The sequence below is a fragment of the Ipomoea nil genome, unplaced genomic scaffold (genome assembly GCF_001879475.1).
Source record: "Ipomoea nil cultivar Tokyo-kokei standard unplaced genomic scaffold, Asagao_1.1 scaffold2216, whole genome shotgun sequence".
Classification (NCBI taxonomy): Eukaryota; Viridiplantae; Streptophyta; class Magnoliopsida; order Solanales; family Convolvulaceae; genus Ipomoea; species Ipomoea nil.
The window spans coordinates 530796-558128 of NW_017618644.1; the positions used below are offsets into that span (position 1 = coordinate 530796).

At 34.9% G+C, this 27333-nt stretch overlaps 1 protein-coding gene and 1 long non-coding RNA gene across 4 annotated transcripts; one reads left to right on the forward strand and one right to left on the reverse strand.

Annotated features, from left to right (window-relative positions):
• Positions 1 to 1332: 1332 nt before the first annotated feature.
• On the reverse strand, positions 1333 to 6591 carry LOC109150159 (calcium-dependent protein kinase 24-like). 2 transcript variants are annotated; one of them, XM_019298067.1, is made up of 9 exons: positions 5750 to 6591; positions 5156 to 5220; positions 3904 to 5002; positions 3519 to 3662; positions 3250 to 3402; positions 2823 to 2938; positions 2285 to 2452; positions 1967 to 2191; positions 1333 to 1725 (listed from the first exon to the last, which is right to left on the reverse strand). In XM_019298067.1, the coding sequence occupies exons 3-9, from the start codon at positions 4793 to 4795 to the stop codon at positions 1612 to 1614; spliced, it is 1812 nt and encodes a 603-aa protein (XP_019153612.1). In that variant the 5' UTR covers positions 4796 to 5002; positions 5156 to 5220; positions 5750 to 6591; the 3' UTR covers positions 1333 to 1611. The 2 variants fall into 2 exon arrangements, with proteins under 2 accessions (XP_019153612.1, XP_019153611.1); XM_019298066.1 differs by having other exon boundaries at positions 3904 to 5062.
• A 2089-nt stretch (positions 6592 to 8680) lies between these two features.
• LOC109150173 lies at positions 8681 to 15569 on the forward strand. 2 transcript variants are annotated; one of them, XR_002049091.1, is made up of 10 exons: positions 8681 to 8929; positions 12526 to 12761; positions 12883 to 13086; positions 13192 to 13460; positions 13546 to 13956; positions 14034 to 14327; positions 14410 to 14583; positions 14949 to 15018; positions 15126 to 15224; positions 15313 to 15569. It is a non-coding gene; the product is annotated as an uncharacterized LOC109150173 (long non-coding RNA). The 2 variants fall into 2 exon arrangements; XR_002049090.1 differs by having other exon boundaries at positions 13192 to 13456.
• The last annotated feature ends 11764 nt before the right edge of the window (positions 15570 to 27333 follow it).

Below are 27333 nucleotides of genomic sequence, written 5' to 3' on the forward strand. Positions count from 1 at the left end.
AAAAAACTTTATTTGTCTAGATTAAATTCAAAATAATTTTTTAAAATAATAAATGTGCATCACATTTTTTTTTTTTTCAATGCTTGCATCTTCATTCACCAAATGGCTTTGCTTCATTAATAATATCAATTTCACATCTTATTTTCATTCACCAAATGACTTTTCAATAATAATGTCAATTTCACTTCTTATTTGTTTTTAAAGGGCGTTATAATATAACCTCTTGTGGTTACCGATACTATTTATAGTTAAGTAGCATACATCTAACACCTATAAGGGATTCTGAATTTCTGATATTAACTTTCTTTGTACAACAATAACACGTTTGGTTCACGCAATAAGTCTGGAATACAATAACGTTCTCAAGAATAAGCATATTCTGTTGTTTGTTAATGCATTTTACTCAAAATTCATTATGTCAACCAAACATGTCGTAAAAAATACTAGTTAAGTTTATATATATACCATAAACTTAGAATTGATTGGACGACTCGTGATTTACCTTCTTTAACGCTCTTAGGTTGGGGAAGACTTTAGGAAATTAGTTTGAGAGAAACTTAATGTATAAAAAAAAATCACTTATAATTAATTAGTTATATTAATAATTTGCTTATTAATGGTGTAAAACTGCTTTATTACCCTGCCATTTTTAACTTTCAAAAAAAAAAGTATTTGATATTTCATCCCCCACATGTAACAAACTCTTCATCCGCCGCCGACAACCTCTGATATGATCTACCCGTTCGTTTCCTTCTGTTTTGTTTTGGAAATCAAGGGCTCTCCTGGATCCTTCCATAATAGTAATGGTTTTATTGAAAGTTTATCTATTACTATTTCTAAAATAAATAAAAATATGACTCTCCTGTAAAATTATTTCATGAACTTTTATCTGCAAAACGAATCATGCCTATATAAAAATGTAATATTAATTATGAATAAATTAATTGTCACTTATTAGACAAATGTAATTCTTTTGAAAAATATAATATTTTAAAATTAAAATATAATATTTAAGTGTTGAAAGTTACTTATGATAAAAACAGAATATTAATCCGAGATAAATTGATTGACTATTACAGTATTACTTATGAAAAAAAATCATATTTTGATAAAAATGTAATACTTTCGAATCAAAATTTAATCATGAGAGTATTAAGAATTGAAAATAAAAAAATGTAATATTTATGATAAAAATTATAATACTTATGAGTAATCCGATCTATCTCACGGATCCTCTCCTGAGAAATTTTGCCAAAAATAAAAGCATATTTTAGAGGTATAACAACTAAGAATTAAGTACTAAATACTTCGTAACAATTTAGTTCAGACTAGTAAGCGAAATATGTTTCTACCAAGCTGCTGGTATTAGCTAATGTCTATACCTACAACACCTTTTTTTTTCCTTACACAAAGCAAGAATCCAATATCACTACTACTATAAAATTAATTCGGATTTGACTCAAGTCACGTTAATAAAGTTTAATTCTTACTCGGAAAAGACCTAATCTAACATTTTTTTTCTTTTCTTTTAACGTGACACACACATTACTAAATCTATGTATATACATTCCAAGATCATGGGAAGATTTGCAGAGAGAAGAAGAAAGGATGTCAGCAAACCTCCATTGCCTCCGGCCGATAGCCGGTGGCGATGTTGAAATTATCCGGCAATTGCTTCTTTCCACGCATCATCGCCACAAACTCGTTGTAATCAATCAGCCCATCCTGAACCATTTCACCATAATCAAGTTCAACTCATAAATCATAAATGAAATGAGCACAAAAATGCATCAAACAGTGGTCCTATATATGAACAAGTGACAACCAAAATGTAATTAGGGGTGTTAGCCAACAGAATTTTCGATAAACTATTTGTGTACGTATTTGATAAGCATTCATTTATGTTCATTTATTAAGGTAAACGAATAGAAAGCGGATAGTGAGAGTATATATTTAGTTTACTTACATCGTTCTGATCAGCCTCCCGAATCATTTCTTCCAAGTGGACATCTTGTAAACCGAAGTCATCACATGCCCTCTGAATCTCGTCTGCTGTAATGTACCCACTCCCATCTTTGTCAAAGTATGAAAAAGCTGTGTACAAATGATCTTCCAAGTCTATCTTGTTCGAGTTCAACATTGCTGCTACAAACTCCACGTAGTCGATACTGCCACTATTGCTTACGTCCGTCTACACAATTTCAGATCCATAAAAATAATTTCATGCTCACGTTTATATGTTTTACGAGTATATATCTGTTGTGTTCATGAATAATATACTTACAGACTTCATCAAGTCCTGTATCTGAGACTCATTAAGATCAGCACCAGATCTCTTCAGCCCAGCCTTCAGTTCTTCAAATGTTATATCGCCACTGTCATTTGTGTCTATTGTTCTAAACATTTCTTTTAAACCTCCAATTTCCTCTTCCGGAATATTTTCTGCAATAACCTGCACACAAAATAAGTCAATGAGAGCCTACTCGTAATCATGGTTGGTGAGCATATAATATATGGAGTAAAAAAGAGAGTTAATGAACGATTTGGTCCCTCAATTATTAGCGAACTGTCAATGTAGTCCTTCAATCGCTTATTCATCGATTTGGTCCCAAATTGACAGTTCGCTAATAATTGAGGGACCAAATTGTTGATTAACTCGTAAAAAAATATATACAAAACACATCATTCAATTTGGTATCAGCAAGCAAACGGTCCAGTGTCGAATCATAGATGTGAAGCATTATGAAAATTCTAAGCCTCCAGAGCAGCAGGCCTTAGAAGTCAAGAAAGCAAGCATTACTTTCTAAAGAACAAATACTTACTCTGAGAGCCATTTTCTTAAGCTTGTTCATTGCAGAAAACTGTGTTAAGCGAGTTAAAACCGTCGAACCAAGAGGATTATCAGGAGCCACACCATTAATTTGCACCCAAGGATGACCTGTGAAAGAGATGGGGCTTTTACTCAGCAATATCTCTGCAAGTGCTATCTTCAAAAGAATCTGGAGCCAAACTTTTCTATATCTTACTGATTGTTAAGAGTCCCACGTTGAAAATATGAGAGAGAACATATGAGTTTATAAGGTCATGGGTTACATTAGCTATTAACTAATTCATTGGATTCAGTCTTTTAGTGTGGTTTATAGCCCAGTTGAGTGACCTTGAAAAATATTAATTTCTAATTAAAGATTTCTTTTGCACTGAATATTTTTCATGCTGACAAAGTAAACTGATGAAATTGCAGTAACTTACAGAGAACTTCATGAGCAGTTAACCGCTTTCTTGGGTCTCTTACGAGCATTTGCCTTACTAAATCTTTAGCACTATCGGAGATCTGTGGCCAAGGGTCCAATTTGAACTCGATCTTAGCTTGCAAGACCTCATCAAATATTTCATCCTCTGATTCTGTGTCATCAAATGTCGATAAGAAAATCTCAAGAAACTAGAGTTTGTAGATAACTGAATTAAACTAAAAACTTTGGTGTTGCTCTAATCTCAAAGGAGCAGAAGGATCCACTCACCTCCGCAAAATGGAGGCACACCGCTTAGAAGAATGTAAACTATTACACCTGCACTCCAGATATCGGCCTTTTGACTATAACGTTTTTGCAGTACTTCGGGAGCAACATAATAAGGACTTCCAACAACTTCATTGAAAGTTTCCCCTGGTTTTCATGAAGTAGATGTGTTACGATATTAAGGGGATTTTGCCCAGAAAGAGAACTATGTTCCTAGTTAATCATAAGTGATAAAATTTATCGGTTAGTAGTGTAACTCAACTGCTATCTACAACATACATCTCTAATTCAGGTGCAACCACGTCTTCTCTAAGCGTAAATAAAGTTAGCACCTAAAATTGGGAACTAAATAAAGAATCCAAAAGGCGAGAGCTTATAACTTTCTTACCTGGCTTAAAGAATGTTGATAGTCCAAAATCAATAGTCTTAATTGGTGAATCTTCCTCTTCATCGACGAAGAGGAAATTCTCTGGCTTAAGGTCCCGATGCATGACCCCCAAGGAATGACAAGCTTCGATTACACCAACTATTGTCCTAGTGAGCTCAGCTGCCTTTCGTTCTGAGTAATGTCCCCTCTTGACAATCCTATCAAAGAGCTCGCCCCCTTTGCATAGTTCCATCACAACATGAACCGCCACGGCATCCTCATAAGAGCCTTTAATGGAAATAATATTAGGTTGCCCGGACAAGCGATGCATGATTTCGATTTCTCTCCTCACGTCATCCACATCTTCCAGAGTAAACAATTTCCTTTTCGCAATAGATTTACAAGCGTATTCCTTCCCTGTTGTTTTCTCAGTGCAGAGAAATGTGGTCCCGAACTGGCCATTTCCAATTTTCTCTCCCAAATTATAAAATTCTTTCAAATGCCCGGTTTTCGTCCTCAACACAGATTCAACCTTAAGCCCAGCACTGAGCATTCTCTTGGCACTATGTGGTTTCGGGCCATTTCCTGTCTTCAAAATAAGTTCTCCAGGCCTTACCATCTGCTGTGCATTTCCTTTCTCAAACATACCATCCCGTTTTGTGGTCTCAACGCCTTTCTTCTCCTCCTTCACAATCACATCTGGCTTACGAAGATCTTTCTCCTCCACCCTCACCACCTCTGGGGGCTTTTTCTGAGCTGGAAGGGCAGCATCTTCCCTCTCTTTAGCAGCTGAAAGGGTATTATCACCACTTGATATTTTGTTCTTAGTAACCATGACCTCTCCTTCCGGTCTATACCACCAAAACAGCGAATGAAATACCCCATTCTTAGTTTGAACACAAATGTTTCCCATCTAAATTTATTCAATCTTCTCCTCTCTCTCTCTCTCTCCCAAATCTCTCTGCCCCTCTTCTCACTCACAAATCACAACTCAACTTAACCATCAACCATTTTATTTTTCTCCTCAAGAAAGGGTTGTTGGAGTTTTGAAACAGCAACTAAAATATAAGTAATTAGGCTGAGAAGTTACAAGTTCGACCCACTCAACTCCAAATGTAAGCTACAAAACGTCAAGAAAGTAGCAATCCAGACACACTCCGGCAAATTTCAAACGTTTGACCTAGTAAAACGAACGGTTCAAATACTTATCATCATCATCTGACCGAAGGAAACCTTCAAATTTTGAAACATTAAAACAATAAATAAAAAAAACCTGAGAATGGGTGAAGTAGTTGAATAATGGCGTGGCAACCCTTTGTGTGAAACGGGTTGCATAATCTGCAAGAAGTAGTGGAGAACAAAATGTCAGCAATTAAAAAGAAAGAAGAAAGTGAAGGAAGGGAGATAGATCGCCGGCCGGCCGGCCTGTGGATTGTTAGCTTTCGGGCATTGACAACTTCAAAAGGCGGGTTTGGATCAGGGTTTTGGTTTGTCGTTTTTTGTTTAATTTTTTGTTTTCTTGGAATTTTGGGGATTGCGTTATGCCGGGAGAGAGAACGCAGAGAGAGGTGACAGGTTTTTCAGTTAGAAAGTACAATTCCTAATGCGTGTGTGGTACTGTGGAGGTGTAGTTTGTCATTTAACATCCAAAAGAAGAAAAACAAATTGAGGAAATTTTTTCTTTAGAAAAGAGGGAAAATCATTATTTTGATTTCTCAATTGCTTTGCAACTATCAATTTAGTTCCTAATTTTTAATTTGAACTAATGTGATCCTAGAATTGTTTTAATTTTCGTCAATTAAGTCCCCTTAACACTATTATGCTAATCAACCATTATTTGAAAGGGCATTTTAGACTTTTTCATTACCTCTTTTATATCACCTTCATCATTTATTATGAAAACGAAGTTGTAGCGTATAACTCGGTTGAGCAGATAATTCTCTAGTGGGACTCCACGACATCAAAAGATGCTAGAGAGAAGATGATCTTCGGCGGAGACAGGAGATCGACTTGTACTAAAGCCGTCGATGAAATCCAACACTCTATGGAGTTGGCCTCACTGTCGGATGACTAGAGCATGGCTAACAACGCAATCCAGATTGCCATGGCTCGACTTGAGGACGAGTTCTGTAGCATCCTCATAGCTCACACCAGCCCAATCGAAGATGAATTGCTACTTTAGTCAAGCTCTTCCTCTTCTAGAGTCGCTTACAGCCCCAAGACTAGCAGCAACAAGATGAGCTTGGGAGAGCAAGAGTTCAAGAGCTTTGACTTTGAGGAAGAAAGCTCGTTGACCAAGGAGCTAGAGCTTAAGGAGAGCCAGAGGAGCAACAACAGCTACTGATCTACGAGTAGCTTCCAAGAAATCGACCTCATGCCGTTGGACGCATTCCATGACCTCTGGAGCATTGTCGTGCAAATGATTTCTGCTAGATATTTGCGCGAGTGCATTCAGGTGTACAGCGGCGACCGAAAGTTGGCGGTTGACACGGGCTTTACGAAGCTTGGGATAGAGAAGTTGAGCATCAGAGATATCTAAGAGGCTATGTCTCCTTGCTGTTGAAGGAGATAAAATGCGATAATGAGAAAAGTCTAAAATGCCCTCTCAAATAATGACAACTAATGAATGATTGACATAATAGTGCCAAGTGGACTTAATTGATGAAATTTAAAACAATCCGAGGATCACATTAGTTCAAATTAAAAGTTAGGGACTAAATTGAAAGTAGCGAAACAATTGAGGGACCAAAGTAGTAATTTTCTAAAAAAAAAACATAGAGTTCATTTTTTAGAAAGTTGTAATTTTTATCCTTAAGTTTTTAGATAATTATTATTTTCGTTCATAGTTCTTGCTTGTTTTTATATTTTCATTCTTTAGCTTTTATCTAGATTACTCTTTTTAGTCCATAATTCTTTGATAATTATTATTTCTGGCCCTAATTTTTTTTTTGGTTGATTGATCCAATCAGCCAAAAAAATACAAAAATTGCTTACACCAATGTTTCTCATCAGCTTGTTGCAAATTATTTGTAAAATAACTTTTCTATCCATGTAAATTCCTTCCCCTCTATCATTTGCGTCTGCCTCTTCCCATCCGCCTCTTTTCACCTCGTGACTGCCTCTACTAAGTGCTCACCCCTCTTCCCATCCGCCTCTACTAAGTGCTCACCATCGTGACTGTAACTCTAAAAGGGAGCGTTTGGTTAGTGGCTGATCAGCTAAAAAATGGCTAATTTTACACAATTTGGCTGTTTAACCCATAAATAAGCTGACTTGGAGTGTTTGGTAAATGACTTGTTGTCTTGTTGGCCTTGGCTAATTGACCCAATCAGCCAAAATACAAAAAGTTGCTTACACCAACGTTTCTCATCGGCTTGTTGCAAATTATTTGTAAAATGACTTTTCTATCCATGTAAATCCCTAATATGATTCATTCACCTTCACATCTATCATTTGCGTCCGCCTCTTTTCACCTTGCGACTACCTTTACTAGGTGCTCACCTTCACGACTGCTTTCTCCGATCCACCGTCTCACACCGGTCTTTTTTATTCCAAGACATTTTATTTTGTTGTAGCTGTCCACATTTACATTGTGAATCTTTAATATAAAAAATTAAGGATGAAGCAATTGAATTCTTCACTATTTAATAAGTTGTAACTCTCAACATTTGCATGACTACATTGCAAATTTTTAATTTAAATATTTGAGGATAAAACAGTTAAGTTCCATAACATTTTGCACTCTTTAATTATTTGTAACTCTCAACGGGAGTGTTTGGTTAGTGGTTGATCAGCTAAAAAAGACTAATTTTACTCAATTTGGTTGTTTGACCCCTAAATAAGCTGATTTGGAGTGTTTGGTAAATGGCTTGTTGGCCTTGGCTGATTGACCCAATCAGCCAAAATATAAAAAGTTGCTTACACCAACGTTTCTCATCATCTTGTTGCAAATTATTTGTAAAATGACTGTTCTATCCATGTAAATCCCTAATATGAATTCATTCACCTTCACCTCTATCATTTGCGCTTGCCTCTTTTCACCTTGCGACTGCCTCTACTAAGTACTCACCTTCACGACTGCTTTCTCCGATCCACCGTCTCACACCTGTCACCACTGCTCTAGCCGGTTCTCACTGTTTCTCTCATGCTTCTCCTGACACATATTTTCAGGTAAAATTTACTTTGCACTTTATGATCTTTGTCTTTCACCTTAGTTGCACTGACATCTCTATCTCTGCATTGAAACCATTAGAATATGTTGTGTTGGCATTCCTAATTCTCGCGATTAAAACTTTCTGCTGGTTTTTGTCATTGATATTATTATAGTAGATGTTTCTAAAAGCCATTAAGAAGCATTATAAATAAAGTCTACTTTCTGATATGTATTTTATTATTCAAATTTAGTTTTGTGTACAACCTCCTTGTGTATCACCTCACATGTTGAGGAACTGGAAACTTCTGTTTTGTATGATGCTTCAATAATGACATAGTCTTATCTTGGTTCTGAATTGAAAGCGTTTTTTTTGTTTTTGTTTTTATTTTTGTTTTTATGTATGTGACTAGAACTAGTACAAAAAACATCAATAAAATTGAATAATTCGCGTCCAAAGTTCGAACTTTGATCTCCAAATGTGTAATGCGGTGACATTTTTGTAATTAAAATGCCACTATATATAATTATTTATTTATTTATTTATTTGTTAATTAAAATGAATAGGCGTACAAAGTATAGACCTTTGGATATTAGTGTTCAAATTTGCAAACCCTTCGTCTTCATCAGATCTACGCACTCCACACTCAAAATTGCAAATCTCTCGCCGTCACCTCCTCACCTTGTCGCCGCCGCCACTGGCCTCCTCGCTGCCACCGCCACTCGTCTGAGTCCTCGCCGCTGCCGCCACTGCACCGGAGATCCAAGCTCGTCGACATCTTCTTCGAAAGCTGGTATCCTCGCCGCCGCTACCGCCTTTGGTCTCCATCGTCGCCGCCGCTGTCGCCTCCGGTCTCCAACGTCGCCGCCGTAGCCACGCCGATCGAGCTTCCGCAGGTACGTAATTTTTTTTCGAAAATCAGTTTTTATTTTAATTATTATATTTATTTTAGAATTTTTATTGTTGTTTATTTATTTTAAAATTTGTTTTTAATTGATTAATTTGTTATAAATATTAATTGTGTGGTATTGTATATGTATATAAAAATGTGTGGTATTGTATATGTATATAAACAGATTTATAGACAGATTTTGGCTTAGTGAATAATATATATAGTACAGTTTAGGTCTTTTCCAGTATGATAACATGTATGATATATATATATATATATTCTATTCTCTCCTAATGGCATTTTTTATTTTGGGGTTCTATTAAAAAAATCTATGAGGAATACTGCATTAAACTTATTAGCCAAAGACCCACTGAAAGAAAAATAGTGTAGTCTGTTTAGTCTTTCAAAAATCTGAACGTACAATCCAAATATTTAGCCATCCACATAAGGAAGCTAAAACTTTCAATAAATGACCTATTGTATATTTTTATCAAATTCTATTCGTATGTTACTCTTTGTTGTTCAGTTTGCTTATGTTGTAGCTAAGCTGAGAAGGATTTAACAATTAGTGAACCCTTGACAAATACACAATTGAAGAAAAAATTGGAAGTAAAATGAGTGCAAGACCAACCCTTGACAAATACACAATTGAAGAAAAAATTGGAAGTAAAATGAGTGCAAGACCAAGTGAGAGCTAAACAGTGCCTATCTACAGTATATTTAGTTTGCACAGTAGACTTAATTTTGGTGTTTTGCACATCTGCTCTTAGTAGAATAAAAAAAAAAACTTAGTTAAAGACTTGACTTGATGAGAATGAACTTCCTTGTTCAACTTATCAGGCAAAGAAAATGTTATGTCCATTGGGTATGGAGATTGAAAGGATCCATGCACGTCCAAACGACTGTATTTTGTATTGGAATGAATACAAAGACTTGCATGTGTGTCCGAAGTGTGGAGCATCGCGTTATAAACGAAAAGGGCTCGATGATGCATTTGAGCAGAAGAAAGGTCCTCCAGTGAGGTTGTTGTGGTATCTACCGGTGATTCCAAGATTCAAACGTTTGTTTGCAAATGCAAATGATGCGAAGAATTTGCAATTGCATGCTAGTGGGAGAAAAGAAGATGGAAAGTTGAGACATCCTGCCGATTCTCCTCAATGGAAGAACATTAATAGGAAGTTTCTTGAATTCGGTGTTGAAAACCGAAATCTTAAGCTTGGACTATGCACGGATGGAATGAATCCTCATGGTAACATGAGCAGTCGCCATAGCACTTGGCCAGTTCTTTTAACAGTTTACAATCTTCCTCTGTGGTTGTGTATGAAGCGCAAGTACATCATGTTATCATTGCTAATATCTCGTCCTAAACAACCAGGAAACAACATAGATGTGTACTTGGCACCGCTTATTGAAAATTTAAAGATGTTGTGGAATGAATGTGTGACAGTATTTGATGCTCATAGTCAAACCAACTTCACTTTACGAGCCATGCTGTTCTGCACAATCAATGACTTTCCAGCATATGGTAACTTGTCAGGGTATACTACTAAAGGGGCTAAGGCATGCCCTGTTTATGAAGATGAAATAGTTGATCATTGGTTGAACAACAATAGGAAAAATGTGTTCATGAGTCACCAAACCTTTTTACCTATTAACCATCCTTATCGAAAGAGGAAAAAAGCTTTCAATGGAAAATTTGAGACGGGAGTTGCTCGCTTACCATTATCAGGGGATGTTGTTTATGAACGAGTCAAAAACATTGATAATGTGTGGGAAAAAACTTCAAAAACAAGTCAAAAAGATATTTGGAAAAAGATGTCTATATTATGGGATTTGCCATATTGGGATCACTTATTTGTTCGACATTGTCTTGATGTAATGAATGTGGAGAAAAATATTTGTGATAGCATTATCGGGACATTGTTGAATATTCAAGGTAAGATGAAAGATGGTATTAAAGCTAGAAAAAATATGGTAGAAATGGGGATAAGAACTCAATTAGCACCACAAGAATCTGGAAAGAAGGCGTACTTATCTCCAGCTTGTTATATCAAAAAAGGAAAAACAAGTTGTTGTAGCTGTCTAAATGGTGTCAAGGTTCCTTCTAGCTATTCATCTAAAATTAAAAAGCTTGTTTCAATGAAGGACTTTAAATTGGTTGGTATGAAATCACATGATTTCCATGTGCTAATGCAACATATGTTACCTATTGCTATTAGAGGCATATTACCTAACCATTTTAGACAAGCCATTACAAAGCTTTGCTACTTTTTCAACGCCATTAGTAGTAAAGTTGTTGATCCTGAGGTGTTGGATTCCTTGCAAGCTGATGTTGTAGTAACTTTATGCCAGTTTGAAATTTATTTCCCCCCATCATTTTTTGATGTTATGGTGCATTTAACAGTTCACTTGGTGTGGGAAATTAAAATGTGTGGTCCTGTATTCTTGAGGTATATGTATCCATTTGAGAGATACATGGGCATTTTTAAAGGATATGTGAGAAATCGATATTGGCTAGAAGGGAGTATAATTGAAGCTTATGGCGCTGAAGAAGTCATTGATTTCTGTATTGATTATTTGGCTAATATTAAGTCCATTGGTGTTTCTAAATCACATCATGATGGAAGACTCACAGGAAAAGGTACCATTGGGTTTAAAACACATGCCCCAAGTCAAATAATCCGAAATCAAGCACATTATCTTGTACTACAGCAGCTTTCTGAGGTTCATCCATATTTGGAACAACACATGTCTATTATAAGGCAACAAAATCCTTCTAAGGGTGAAATGTGGGTGACAAAAGAACACAATTGTAAATTTATCACATGGTTCAAAGATACAGTGATGTAAGAGTTATCTCAAGTGCTAAATAATATCAGTGAAACCATTAGGTGGTTAGCGTATGGCCCTGGTTAGTTGTGAGAACTTAAGAGGGATATGATATTAATGGGTGTACGTTTTACACAAAACGTCAAGATAAAAAAAGTATGTTGCAAAATAGTGGAGTGACATTAGTAGCACTATCAAGTATCAAGAGAGTATTCTAGTGCTAAAGATACTAACGTTGTAGATGCTACTATGTCATACTATGGAGTCATTGATGAAATCTGGGAACTTGATTATAAGGTGTTTAGCATTCCTCTATTTCGATGTTCTTGGGTTGATAATAGACGGGGTGTCCGTGTAGATGATTTTGGTCGGCTAGGATATCATGATGAACTGTTTATACTTGCATCTCAAGCTAAACAAGTCTTCTATGTTTCTGATCTTATTGATCGTAAGTGGTCAATTGTCTTACAAGGCAAAATAAGTATTGTTGGTGTTGGTGATGTTATGGATGAAGAGGAATATGACCAATTTGATGAAATCCCACCATTTTCTATTGGTATTCAACCTGTGGCTTTATGTGAAGATAACATTGATACTAATTACATGCGTACTGATCATGAAGAAGGGTTGTGGATTGACCATCCGACAATATAATTTCTAAAATGTAATCTTATTATTTTTTATAACATGTTTATATTTTATAAGATGTTCTTTATACCATATTTATCTTATGCATGTGCATGTATATATATACAAATTCATGGCCGACAGAGAGAAAAGTGCGTAAAGCAAGAGGAGCTACAAATTGCAGTAAAATGAAAAAGAAGAAACCAGAGGATGAGTCTATGTTAATTGAGTTCGATGACATGCATAGGCCTATTGGCCCAAATGCAAGGAAGTATGCAAATTACCTTGGCTTTATGGTTCGTATTCACATAAACATTAACATTGCTGAATGGCGTCAAGTCTCTAGCGGGGTTAAAGAAACGGTTTGGCAGGATCTTAAGGTAATAGTCAATAATTTAATTTATATATTGATCATTATTTAAACGGTTTTGGGTTCATTAGTTTATATATGTTAATGTCAATAAAGGTCTAATTATTTGTTATTTTATTGTTGTTATTCAGAAAGAGTTTAATATCTCTGATAAAGAAAGAAATAATATTTTGGACCATACGTGGATACGTTGGAAAGATTTCAAGACAAGATTGGTGCGTGAATTCATCAACAAAAAGAACCCAAAATATAGCTCTCCCTGTGAGTTATATGACTTCTTGACTGAAGAACAATGGGAGAAATTTGTAAAATACCATGAAACTGAAGCCTCTAAGGTACACTACATAATTTACTTGCTTAATAATAATAATGTTTTATTGACGTGGACTTAATGTTTTATTATTATTAACATATTATTTAATAATAAATTTTATTTTTAGGCCAAAAGTCAAAAGTATAGGGAGTTGCAAGCGCGAAATGAGCATCCCCACTATTTAGGGTCTAGGGGCTATGTTGGAAGCGAATCTGAGTGGTTGATATGCGACCCATTGTCTTCACAATCTTCTTGTGCTGCTATTACCTCGACCATAACATCTACTGTCAACTGTTCGTAGTTTGGATTGGGTTCGAGCGCGATCTAAAAAATCTGAAGATGGAAGTTATTACATTCCCAATGAAAAAACGAAGGGAGTGGTTGATAAAACTGTAAGTAATACAAGTATTTTAAACATATATATTATTGATGAGAATGCTAGCTAACATGTAAATTTTAAATCTTGTTTATGTTGAAATAGGTCGAGAAGTATGAAGAGATAAGTTAAGGCTCATTCCAACCAAAAAGGCAAAATGGTATATTGACAGCAGCTGCGCTCTTGGCATCAATGAGTACGGTGGTTTTGTGAGAGGTGTTGGAGTGCACTCCAATATTCAGGATGTGTTTGGTAAACCGTAGAGCATAAGTCTTGGAAATTCAGCTGGGGTTGTTTCAGTTAGTGATATGGAGAAGATCATAGAGAAGAAACTATATGACAAAGTGGCTGAAAAGATTAAAAAACAAACAATGGATGATATGCAATCCAAGTTTGAAACGATGCAATCTCAACTAGAATATTTGATGAAGAATGCACAAGCAAGTCCAAAGGTTGGCACACCATCTCGAAGCAGTTGCCAATTGCCATTCTATTGATCGATTAAACAAGCTTAAGGTAATATTGAATATCTTTAATATTTTGAATATCTGACATTCTACTTGTTATTAAGTCTTAAAATTTTTGATTCATAGGAAAATCCAAAACAAACAAGAATGATGCATTTTGAAAGTGGTGATCAATCTACTGTAGAATTACAACCACTTCTTGTTGATGATGATACACTGCAGCAATTGGATGAATGCAAACAATTGGTCAGACATCTTAGAAACTTGCCATCCGATTTAGATTACATTGACGTGGACCTAGAGGAGGCAATCTTCCATCATGTAGATCGATGTGGAGTTCATTCACGTGATGTTTGATGATGTTAAAGAAATGTTGATGATGCAATGGCTTGATGTGACCATATTACAAATATTTATAATGTAAGTATTTCTTATAATGTTTTTATATTTAAAAACTTTTCTTTAGTCTTTCATTTTTATTAATTATCAATATACGTTGTAGATGTATTCATCGGATGTGCGGAAAAATTAGAGTTACTACAATTGGATTTCTCTGCCCAAGGACTATTTCTAGGAACCGTGTAGTTGAGAATACTGATAAGGTCACAAAATATCTTGTTCGTGCCCTGGATCAACAGAAGGATCGAAACTTCATTTTAGCTCCATACCATCAAGAGTAAGAAAACTAAATTTATATTTTTAATTATTTATATAACTTAATTGAATTATTTGTGAATAATGTTTAACATATTTATATAAATGCCGTAGAAATCATTGGATGCTTCTAGATATTTGTGTTCAATCAAGAAAAGTCTTATGTATTAGACTCCCGTGCATGTAGGCGCGAGTTGAAGATTAAGGCCACATTGAAAGTGTGCGCGCACGCGCACACACACACACACACACACACACACACACACACACACACACACACACACACACACACACACACACACACACACACACACACACACACACACATACATATATATATATATATATATATATTATTTATAAATTATTTATGAGTTTATATTTTAGGGCATTTTGATCGATTGCAAATTTAGGAGGAAGAAGACCTAAAAACAACGTTGATTGGAATCCAATTGAGGTATATATCAAAATTAGAGTATTAATATTTTTTTACATTTTTTTAGTAATGTTTTTTTTTTTTGTTTAACTTAATAATATATATACATAAAAACTCATATTTTGTAGTGTCCTCAACAACCGGGTTCTGTGGAGTGCGGGTATTATGTGATGAGATACATGTATGAAATATGCACTCTATATTGTGATTTTGAACTTTTAGACACGGTATGTAAAATTTATTAAAACTAAATAGTTTTAAATTACACTTTATTAATGTCAAAATTAATTATTTGATTATTTTAAATTTTTGTAGGCATTTGATAGAAAGCCTTACTCACAAGAGCAAATTGATGAGATTCATGAGGTTTGGTCTAAATATTTTGTTGAAGAATGTATATAAATTTTTGAACTCTTATTTAGTTAATTTTAATGATGTATTGTTGGTACTTAGCTAGCTTATTACATGTATGTGTTGCGAACTTTAATTTCAAGTGTTGAGAACTTTGAAGTGCATGTTGATATTGTTGTGAATGTATGGATTAAAGTGCTAAAGTGTTGAAGTTTAGTTTACATATGCATGTGTTGAAAACTTTGAAGTGTTGAAGTATGTTGTGAATTGAATGTATTGAAGTTTAATTTAGTGCTTAAGTGTTGGTAATGATGTATTGATGTATGTATTGAAGTTTTTTTATAATTCGCGTCCAAAGTTCACAAACTTTGGACGCCAATTGTAGTTTTTTAAAAAAAATACCTTTGCGTGTCCAAAGTTCACGAACTTTGGACGCGCAAAGGTATTTTTTTTTTAAAAAAAACACTACAATTCGCGTCCAAAATTCGTGAACTTTGGACGCGAATTTTAGTTTTGCGCGTCCAAAGTTACTTTGGACGCTGATTGTTTATACAATCAGCGTCTCCCACATACGTGTCCAAGCAACTTTGAACGCGTATTAGCCTTAACTTTGAACGCGGATGATTGTTTCTGTACTAGTGTAGCTTTTGGGTGTTGTTAGTGAAAATATCAGAATTGTGTTTTTGGAAGTTTGTTCATAACTTATAACAAGGTAATGTTTTTCTCTTCTTAAAAAATCATTCAATACATGGATCTCTGTATATAACTTGTGATATTCATTTGTCTTTGATATCTTTTGAGGTGTCTTTTCACACTGCCTCACTGAGGAAACTGAAAGTTTTTTTCACCTGTGATTCTTAATTTCTTTTACCAAATGTTAAGTCTGTCCTTTTGGGTATTGTTAGAGTTTTGTGATTCATATTACCATTTATCTCATATCCTGAAGCAGTATGAAATTTCATGAGTTAACACTAATGTATCATTATGTTACGTTGATGGCACCGAGTCGGAAAAAAATGTACATGAAGGTAAAAGTGAGAAGAAATACGAAAACCAACGTGGTAATGATTCAGACAGGGTTAGTTGATCAAAAGAACAACTTCACCTTCTTTGTGATCTTTGTATACAATAATATGTTGAAAAAAAAAGTAAAGGAAAAAGCAGTGGAGTAACCTCTCAAAGGTTACTGTGGAAGAAGATCTAAGCAGAATTTCAAAAAAAATACAAACCTTAAATAGGATAAAATGAAACTAAAAAACAAAGTAGATTGAATGAGAACTAGATGGGGTTTGTGGAAACAACTCAAAGGAAGAGAGATCGGATTAGGATGGGATCATGAAAAACGAACTACTAGTGCTACTAATGAGTGGTAAGATTTGAAACTTAAAAGGAAAATTCAAAGTTTAAGGCTTTTCGGGAAGAAGGGTTTGAATTTGAACTAGAAACTAAGATGGACAAAATTTTTTGTTGTTATGCTCAAGGAGCACTTAAATTTAGTCTAATATCCCCGCAAGGACATTTGCAACATGAAAGTGATGAAGTGTATGTTGATCTTGGTAACATGGATGACTCTTGGTGATGATAGTGGTTATAATACATGTGATGATGTGTGGACAAAGTGTATACCTACACGACTACCCCTTAAGATACACAATTTGAGAGGAGTGAAAAAATAGAGGTAAGAGGGTGTTAGAGATTAATTCTTCACAAAGTAGTAAGAGTGCGAGGACTGAAACCACTAAAAAAAGGAGTGGCTGCAACATTGAGTGAGAAACTTGATAGTGTGTTACAAATTATTGATAAAGAAGCAATGTATCTAAAGAGGTGAATATGTCACTTATGGATATTTTGACTTCAATGAAAAACTCAAGTCCTAATGAAATTACGAATGCATTGGCAAAATTTTATGTTTTGCCCAGTTTGGAATTCAGCACTCCTGAATTTTTCTTTGCTTGCACGCTAAGTGAAGATCCAAAAAAAAGATATGTTATCTTTGGATTACCAGATGATAAGGTGAGAGTTGACTACATCAAGTTCTTATATGAAAAAGAAAACAAGCACGAATTGTTATGCATAAATTGTTATGTATTTTTTGCTTCAGTAGTGGATATCTATGAACTTTTATGTAATTTATTATTGTATGAACTATTATGAACTCTTATTGTAGGAAATGTTATATAATTTATTGTTATGAACTCTTATGTAATTTCTTATTTAATGAACTATTATGAATTCTTATTGTAGGAAATGTTATGTAATTTACTGTTATGAACTCTTATGTAATTTCTTATTTAATGAACTATTATGAACTCTTATTTAATTTCTTATTTAATGAACTATTATGAACTCTTATGTAATTTCTTATTTAATGAACTATTATGAATTCTTATTGTAGGAAATGTTATGTAATTTATTTATGGTTTTTAAAAACATGAATGAGAATTTTATAGTAAATATACTAATTTGTGTTTAGGCAACAAGACATGGATAATACTGAGCAAATTAGGAAACTTCTCATAATTAAGGAGTACTTGGACAACGAGGATGAATTTTGAAATTTGGTGACTTTTATGGCTGGGTATATGTGTGTTCACTTTTTGAAACATGTTTACAAGGAACCATGCATGACTTCATATTTAACTGGAGAAAGATGGATGAATGAATTCATGAATGGTCATGAGAAACAGTGTTTTAATTTATTTAGAATGAACCCAATTGCATTTCGTCATTTATGTGTAGATTTAGAAACCAAGTATGGTTTGAGGGCTTCAAATAGGATCTCAACTTTAGAGAAACTTGGTATATTTGTATATGTGCTTAGTAAGGGTGCTTCTAATAGAGATACTCAAGAACGCTTTTAACATTCCGGTTAAACTGCGAGTAGAATTATTAAAGAAGTGTTGAATTACATGGATGAATTCTCAAGAGATATGCTTGTACCAAAAGATCATGAGTTCAAGGAGATCCCGCCACAAATTGCTAATGATAATGGATATATGCCACATTTTAAGGTAAGTGAATTAATATGTTGTTCATCTCATTCTTATCTATATATTTGTTACATCAATATGTGAATATTAATATATGCCACTTTTTTCCCTTAAAGTAGAACTGCGCGAATTTGGAGCTATTGATGGCACACATATTGCAATAACTGTAAGAGGAAGGTCAAACGAGATATAGAGGAAGGAAAGGGATTTCAACTACCAATGCCGTAGCATCATGTGACTTTGATATGTTATTCACATATGTTTTAACAGGATGTGAGGGATCTGCACATGATACTCGTATTTTTCTTGACACGATTAGTAATCCAAGTTTCAAATTCCCTAAACCACCCCCAGGTACTTTAAAAAGTTTGTTTCATTAATTACTATTATGGTTAAATATACTTATAATTTAAACTTTTTAGATACTTTTAGGGAAGTATTACTTGCTCGATAAAGACTTCCCATAAAGAAATAGATACCATCAATCATAGTTTCATGTAGCAAACCCAAGGGGATCTCAAGAAGTATTTAATCAAGATCATTCATCTTTAAGAAGTTGCATTAAGAGGGCTTTTGGTGTTCTTAATGCTCGGTGGAAGATATTGCAAAAAATGTCGATATACTCATTAATGGATCAAAACATACTTATTTGCTCATGTTTTGCATTGCACAACTACATAAGTAAAAACACAATTGGTGAACCAGGTTTTAGATTCATTGATCAAGATTCAGAGTTCATACCCAGATATTTTTCAAGATGTTGAAGCTAACTTTGTACCAGGTGATGATAATATGAGAACCCGAGAAATGACAATTATTGGCGATAATATTGCATTTAGTTTGATTGCAGCTAGGCGTCATTGCTAGAGTATTATTACTTGTATTAACTATATTAACTATTATGTTGAATTATTATTACTGACTTATGCTTATTCCAATTTTGTTTGAATTGATGTTTTTGATGTTCAACTATTATTAACTACGGAATCTTTCTCTATAATTGTAACATTATTAATACGGATAAGGGTCAAATACGCCCTCAAAGTATAACCAAAACAACAATTAGACCATCAATCTATAAAAAGTTCCAATTGAACCATTCAACTTGTCAAATTAGTGCAATTCTCTCATTTTACTTGTAACCTTCCGGTTAATGCTAACATAAGCAACCACGTGGACAAAAACAAAAAAAAAAAAAAAAAAAAAAAAAAGACTACCTCAAACCACGTGGACTACAATTAAAATATATTTATTATATATTATTATTAAAACTAAAGCTAAATAATTATAATAAATAAATAAAACCCTAAACTAATCCCCAATCCCAAATTCCAATTCCGCCCACATGTACGTAGACTCTATTGCAATTCTTCCATCTTCCATTTGTGACTTCAATACTGTTGTTAGTAGACACCATTGACCACTCTAAAAGCTTTGTTAGTAGATACCTTTGAAGAATCCAAAAGCTCTGTTTGTATGGACCCTAAGACACCAAAAAGATCTGTTCGTAGACTCCATCGACGACGATGACGGAAGAAGAAAGTGATAGAAGAGGTGTTCACAAATCGCAAATAACATTGGTCTAGGTAATAGATGTACACTTTCTTATAGCAGTGTAATATACAATTTTGATGTTTGGTAGGAGAAACTTTTTTTAATGGCAATTTTTAGTGTAATATACAATTTTGATATTTGATAGGAGAAACTTTTTTTAATGGCAGTTTTTAGTAGAAAATGCTTTGTGTAGTTGAGTGTATTTATATATTAGATAAAATTAATTTGAAAATGAATTTTTAAGATTTAATCTTTGTCCGACGGTGGTTTTTTTCATAGCTATATCATTTTTGGATGACTTTTTTTGAAATATGGGTCCCACCTTGTAGTCAATAATGGAGACATTTTGGGTTATTGTGGCCCTCGAATGCATTTAAAATTGTGGCCCTCGAATGCATTTAAAATTGTTATATGAAATTGCAACGTGAATCTTGAATGCAAGATGTAACTTATATTTCTACTTGATTTTATGTTATGCAACAATCTCGTTCATTAATTAGATTTGTTAATCAAATGTAAATAACGAAAATTGAAAGCATAAAATAAAAAAATAACACAAGAGAATTGTTACGCCATTCGGAGTGCTTCTCCTACGTCTGCGGGGCAACCCACGTCTGCCCAATCCACAATAGATGTTCACCAAGGAGTATTACAAGAGGTAAGTACAAATGGCTCTCAGCCTTGACCACTACAACCCTTCCTAACACCTATTCAGGACTAAACCGTGCATGCCATAACAATCTTCAAGCGAAGCTTCAGCTGTACCAGGTACTGTCTGTGCAGTTCAGAATTAAACTACAATAATATAATCAAAGAGATAATATAAGAGCTTGTAAAATATTCTTTTACTTAGAATAGCAGTTCTCAATTCGTCAGTTTCCAAAAAGGAATAACTTCCTTTTATAGTAACTTTTAATCCACCAGATTTGATCCATAAAGATAGCATCCATAATCTTCAACAAACCACATCCACACATTCTATTTTGAACTTCCCTATGCTCTGCCGACTTTCTCTTCTTAAATTTCCAATAAATGATAGCCACTTAAAATAATCTTATAAGAAAGGAAATGATCCGAATAGATTTAAACTAATCTTAAATCTAATTAAATTGAAACTAAATAAATTAGTCAACCAAGATTTTAATGTGTACTAAACTTGTACACTTACAATCTCCCCCTTTGTCAATTTATTTGGTAAAACTATAGTATCTTATACTTTGGGCAAAATAAGATAAACAATTTAATTTTATTGAAGGCCCTTAGTATATGTACTAAACAATACCTTAAAAAAAAACACTTTAAACTAAAAACCTTTTGGACCATATTCCATCTGTGTATTCCAATGAACCTGTACTGTCGAATATCCCATGAGATGTCACGATTCGGACTAATAGAATTATTCCCAGAAACCACACAATACGGATATAAGCTAAATAAAAGCTTCATTGTGAATAGACATAAATCATGAATCGCATAATCATGGAGTGATAATAGTCAGAGATTTACCACACAATATTCCAGAAGAGTAGTAGTACCAAAAGACATACCATATGCAGCAATCAGAGTCAAGCCAACATCAACCATTTAACTACTACTCCCCATTTCTTACTTACCCCCTTATTCCAACAAAAACAACCAGAACATACCAAACCAAAATTCCAACAATTTTATCAAAACTCCCCCATATTCCATACTCCCCCTTTGTACTTAATTCATACTTCCCTATTGTACTCCCCCTTTGTATCTTTGTACTCCCCCTTTTTGCCAATAAATTGACAAATGTGAACATCTATATTCTTGGATTGAGTCTGACGGAGTGCCCTATGGGACTGAACCTGCATAAGAAGATTAGAAACAACGAGAAAAACAAAATGTGATAACAATTTTAACAAATAACATATAAGCCAAAGTCAAGTTGGAACAGATTAAGTAGATAAAACATACCAAGTAACAAACGCATTCAAGCACAAATTCGTAGCAAATAGCACAAAAAACACATAATTGGGTCACTCAAGAAGACAGATTGGTAATAAGGCAGTAAGCACATTCAGGTAAAGCATATTCAGCCAGAGATTCAAATAGAGCAAAATCAGGCACAGATTCATATAAATCAACTTCAGACAAGAATTTATAACATTTAGCACAATAAGTATACAAGCAAACACAGATACGGTCATGACCGGACCAACAAAATACATTCACATATTGTGCAAATATTAAACAAATTGAATCAAATTTTCATTCAAGTAACCATAGAATATTTGAAGATGGAACACAAGAAACAAAAATAACCTAAGCAAAAATAGGTTTATCAGTTCAAAAACACTCAAAATAACGCGAGCAGAACATTTAGTAAACGCATAGAAAACAGTCAAGAACAAAACACAAAGAATCAATCCGTTAAAATCACTCAAAATAACGCAAGTAGAACATTTAGTAAACGCATAGGAAGCAGTCAAGAACAAAACACAAAGAATCAATTCGCAATTTAGAGTAGGTAACGAAAAGGACTAATTGCGAGAAAATTTAAAAAAAAATGGAATAGAGGACAAATCAATCATAGAGAGGCACACGCACAAAAAAAAACATAGATGCAATGCGAGAGCATGTAGGAACTGAACCATTAATTCAAAAGATAAATTCTCTTATCCTGAAACAGATTCTATCACAGATGCAGAATATTACACTGGCAAAGATGAAGAATTGTCAAGATTTGATGAATGCAAGGATATTGAAGTAGAGGGCACCAAATTAGGTAAAGGGACACATAAAAACTCAGCTTTAGACATAGGAATATTGCAGGTATTGAACAGGGCACATTAGACAATGACATCCTAAATATTTATGAAATCAACAAAAGGAATTAGAGAGTAATGAACCTGTAGACCTTATCACCAAAGATGATGGCAAAATTAATTTTGAAGATGGATGATCTATTGTGGATGCGTGTTGGAATGTCAATGTCGTCTTGATCAGTATCAGATTCAGATTCTGGTTCTAGGTCAGGTTGAGTTAGCGTGGGTGATGGCGTAGGCGACTCTGGATCTGGTTCAGGAGTTTCAGGATCAGGAGTTTCAGAACGGTTTGCATCAGGTTCTGTCACTGACTCAGGTTGTGAAACTTCAACAATATCATTCGATTGATCATCAATTGCAACATTTGTAGAATCCATGATGGTCTTGGTCACTTTGTTGTATACACGATATGCCCTTATGTTCGTTGAATAACAGGGAAAGATCTCCTCGTCGCTTTTTGGTTCAAATTTTGCAACAGGATTTATCTCCTTCAAAATAAAACATCGTGAGCAAAAAATGTGAAAGTATTTAATATTCGGTTTCTTACCTTTCCATAACTCATACGGTGTTTGACTTGTGCCTGGTCGAAGATAGACTCGGTTGGGGATGTGAAATGCGGTGTTTACAGCTTCTGCCCAGAATTTTTGAGGTAATCCTTTGGCGTTGAGCAGGACTCGTCCCATTTCTTGAATGATGCGATTTTTTCATTAAACGACTCCGTTTTGTTGAGGTGTCTTTGGTGCTGAATACTCGTGGGTAATTCCTGATTGATTGCAAAAGGCATCGAACAAGTTGTTGTCGAATTTCCGCCCGTGATCACTTTGAATTCAAATAATAGGTTCATTTGTTTCATTTTGGAGTTTCAGTCGCAGTGTTTTGAAAGCTTCAAGTGCTTCGGATTTTTTCTTGAGAAAGATTACCCACGAACAACGTGAAAAATCATCAATACATACCAGTATGTATTTCTTACCTCCAAAACTCTCTGTTTGAGTAGGACCAATGAGATCCATTTGGATCAATTCTACGCAGTGACTCGTGTTTATGGCATGTTGAGCTGGATGAAATGATTTGGTCTGTTTCCCAGCCTGGCAGGCACCACAAATGGTTGATTCGACTTTCATCTTGGGTAAACTACGAACACCTTCTATCTTCATTAGTTTATCAAGTAGTCTGTAACTCAGATGCCCCAGTTTTTGGTGCCATAGCTCAGCTTCATCTATGCTGGTCCCGCAATAGAAGACATGTTAATTAGAATATAGCAATTGTCAATTGACCTTTTACCTTCCATAACGCATTGATTTGTTTTGTCCAGGACACTGCAGTTATTTTTGGTGAAGCACATGTTCCAGTTTTGGTCACATAGTTGACTTATACTTATGAGATTTGCGTGAATTCCACTAACTAGCAATACTTTTTATAGTTTTGGCAGGCCAACTACTTTTAGCGTGCCTATCCCAATGACCTGACCTTTAATACCGTCACCAAAGGTAACTTCACCTTTGCTTGCATTTACGTTACTTAGAAATTTAGCATTTCCTGTCATGTGACGGGAACACCCGCTGTCAAAGTACCATTTCTCTTCTCTTCCTGCACTTTTAGAGTGAAAAGAGACAAACGAAATATAGTAAGTCTTTTTAATCGAAATCTGTTTTGTAAAGGGTTGGATGTTCTTGTGCCTGAACTTCTCGATTCTTTGATCCTTGTAGAAGTAGTAGCATTCGGGTCTGGTATGGACACGCAACCTGCAATAATGACATACGGGGTTATAGAGTTTGTATTGTTGCTTGTTTGACCTTACTATACCACTGTTATGTTTCGTTGAGCTGGATTCAGGAATGTCTCCTGGATCAGGTCCAGAAACTTTGACGAATACTGTTTTATCCTTTGAGTTGCTTCCAGTGAAACCCAAACCAAATTTTGCAGAAGTTTTTCTTCCGAAATCAAGGATTTTGTCAAGTGTTGAACTGGTGTCCATCATTTGGATTTGTCGTTTGTAGGTGCTTAGCTCCTACTTCAGGGTTTGTACCTCGCTCCTGTTTCAGTCTCTCTTCTCGGGTAGATGCCTCTTTAAGAAGCAGATCCCTATCAGCTATTTGAGTTTGATACACTTTACTAGCATTTGTTACAATATCTCACTAGCCAATTTGCGATTTTCGTTTCTTAGGGCTTCCCATTTGGGGTACAACTTATTAAACTCAACTTCAAAATATAAAGCATTTAATTCTAAATCTTCCGCTGAGACATATTCACCTCCCTCTGAGTAAGCTCCTTCTTCAAGTTCTGAACATCCAGCAACACGTGTAGTAAAAGCAACAAAATTACCGGAGACTTCTTCTACATCAGATCCAGTTGTTTCAGCGTCAGGTTCGTCGTCACTCCAGGTGTACATGTCCAAAGCCTTCACACTCATAGCATTTGATTCCTTTATTGTTATATTTTTCTTTGGACTGCCCTGGGCGTGAGACAGACTGCTTGAAGTTTGACGAACCAGTCCTAGGGCCAATTTTGGACGATGTTGCTCCTCTTTGTGGATTTCTGTTGCGCAAATTTTTTGAAACCTGTTTCAAAATTTTAGAGAACTGGTTAGTCAAAAATACAACAGTATCATCACCAGGTTCGTCTGAATTAGATACAACATTATTTTCTTCAGCGGCAAAAGCTACATTTTTTTGTTTTTTCGTGTGATCAATTAAAATTTCCATTTCATAGGTTCTAAGATTTCCAATTAACTGAGTGACTATTTTTTTCCCAGCCGTCATGTTCCTGGATGGCTGTGACTTTCATTCTGAACCTCAGTGGTAAGGACCTCAGAATTTTTTTAACAAATTTTTCTTGGGGAAAAGGTTCACCGAGAACCATCGCATGATTTGCCAGTTCTTGAACGCGTGTGTGGAAATTCGTGATGGTTTCATCCTCACTCATCCGGAGTTCTTCAAAATCGGACTGTACCAGTTACAGCTTCGATTGTTTTACAGAAGTCGTACCTTCGTAAGTTGACTCAAGGGCTTCCCACACGCCTTTAGCTGAGTCATAACCTGCAACTATAGGAAATTGGCTTTCATAGATAAGAGAGTAAATAGTATCTAAAGCCTTATCATTGTTTCCAGCATTAGTTATTTCAGATTGGGACCATTCGATTTCAGGTTACTCGCGTTCCATCATCACTGGTACTGGCTTTAGTCGGATGAGTCCAACCTGTCACCACAGACCTCCATACTGCATCACCTTGAGCTTTTAAATGTGTACGTGTGCGAGCTTTCCAATAAGCATAGTTGTCGCCGACTAACTGAGGAAGAACCTTAACACGATCCATTCTGTAACACTCAATAACCCGTGAGATTGAACAAATTAACAGAATAAAGAAAAGCAATAAAAGCCACTGAAAGCTTGAGTTTAAGAGGCACGGAATAACCAGATCGACATACTAATAAATTAAGTCTGCAGGCTATGATACCAATTGAAATTGCACCGTGAATCTTGAATGCAAGATGTAACTTATATTTCTACTTGATTTTATGTTATGCAAAAATCTCGTTCATTAATTAGATTTGTTAATCAAATGTAAATAACGAAAATTGAAAGCATAAAATAAAACAATAACACAAGAGAATTGTTACGCAGTTCGGAGTGCTTCTCCTACGTCTACGGGGCAACCCACGTCTGCCCAATCCACTATAGATGTTCACCAAGGAGTATTACAAGAGGTAAGTACAAATGGCTCTCAGCCTTTACCACTACAACCCTTCCTAACACCCATTCAGGATTGAATCGTGCATGCCATAACAATCTTCAAGCGAAGGTTCAGCTGTACCAGGTACTGTCTGTGCAGTCTAGAATTAAACTACAATAATATAATCAAAGTGATAATATAAGAGCTTGTAAAATATTCTTTCACTTAGAATAGCAGTTCTCAATTCGTCAGTTTCCAAAAAGGAATAGCTTCTTTTTATAGTAACTTTTAATCCACTAGATTTGATCCATAAAGATAGCATCCATAATCTTCAACAAACCACATCCACACATTCTATTTTGAACTTCCCTCACTATATGCTCTGCTGAATTTCTCTTCTTAAATTTCCAATAAATGATAGCCATTTAAAATAATCTTATAAGATAGGAAATGGTCCAAATAGATTTAAACTAATCTTAAATCTAAATAAATTGAAACTAAATAAATTAGCCAACCAAGGTTTTAATGTGTACTAAACTTGTTCACTTACATTATACATAGTTGCTAGTATAATTTAACCAAATTTATTGTAAGTTTTGAGTAGCTTTGTCTTTTATATTGGTAGTATAGCTTGTTTACTGTGGTATAGATTGTGTAAAACCTATATACCTTTGCCTTTGCTTTAAACTTTACTAACTTCAGTGTGTGGTCCATTGTATTCTTAAATGTTCCTTTGTTGTTGTTTTTGTTGTAGAATGTATTTGGAAGCAGAATTAAGGGTGTGTTTGGTTGGTGGGTTTTGCCCATAGGAATGGGTATAAACGTGATTGTTGTTGTTTGGTTGGTAGGTTTTTAAAACACTACTATGAGTTTCGAATACCACATCAATTGAAAAACTCATACCCAAATAAAATAAGGATTTCATTCCCTTATTCATTCTCAAGCAATACTATTAGTAACCATTCTCATACCACCC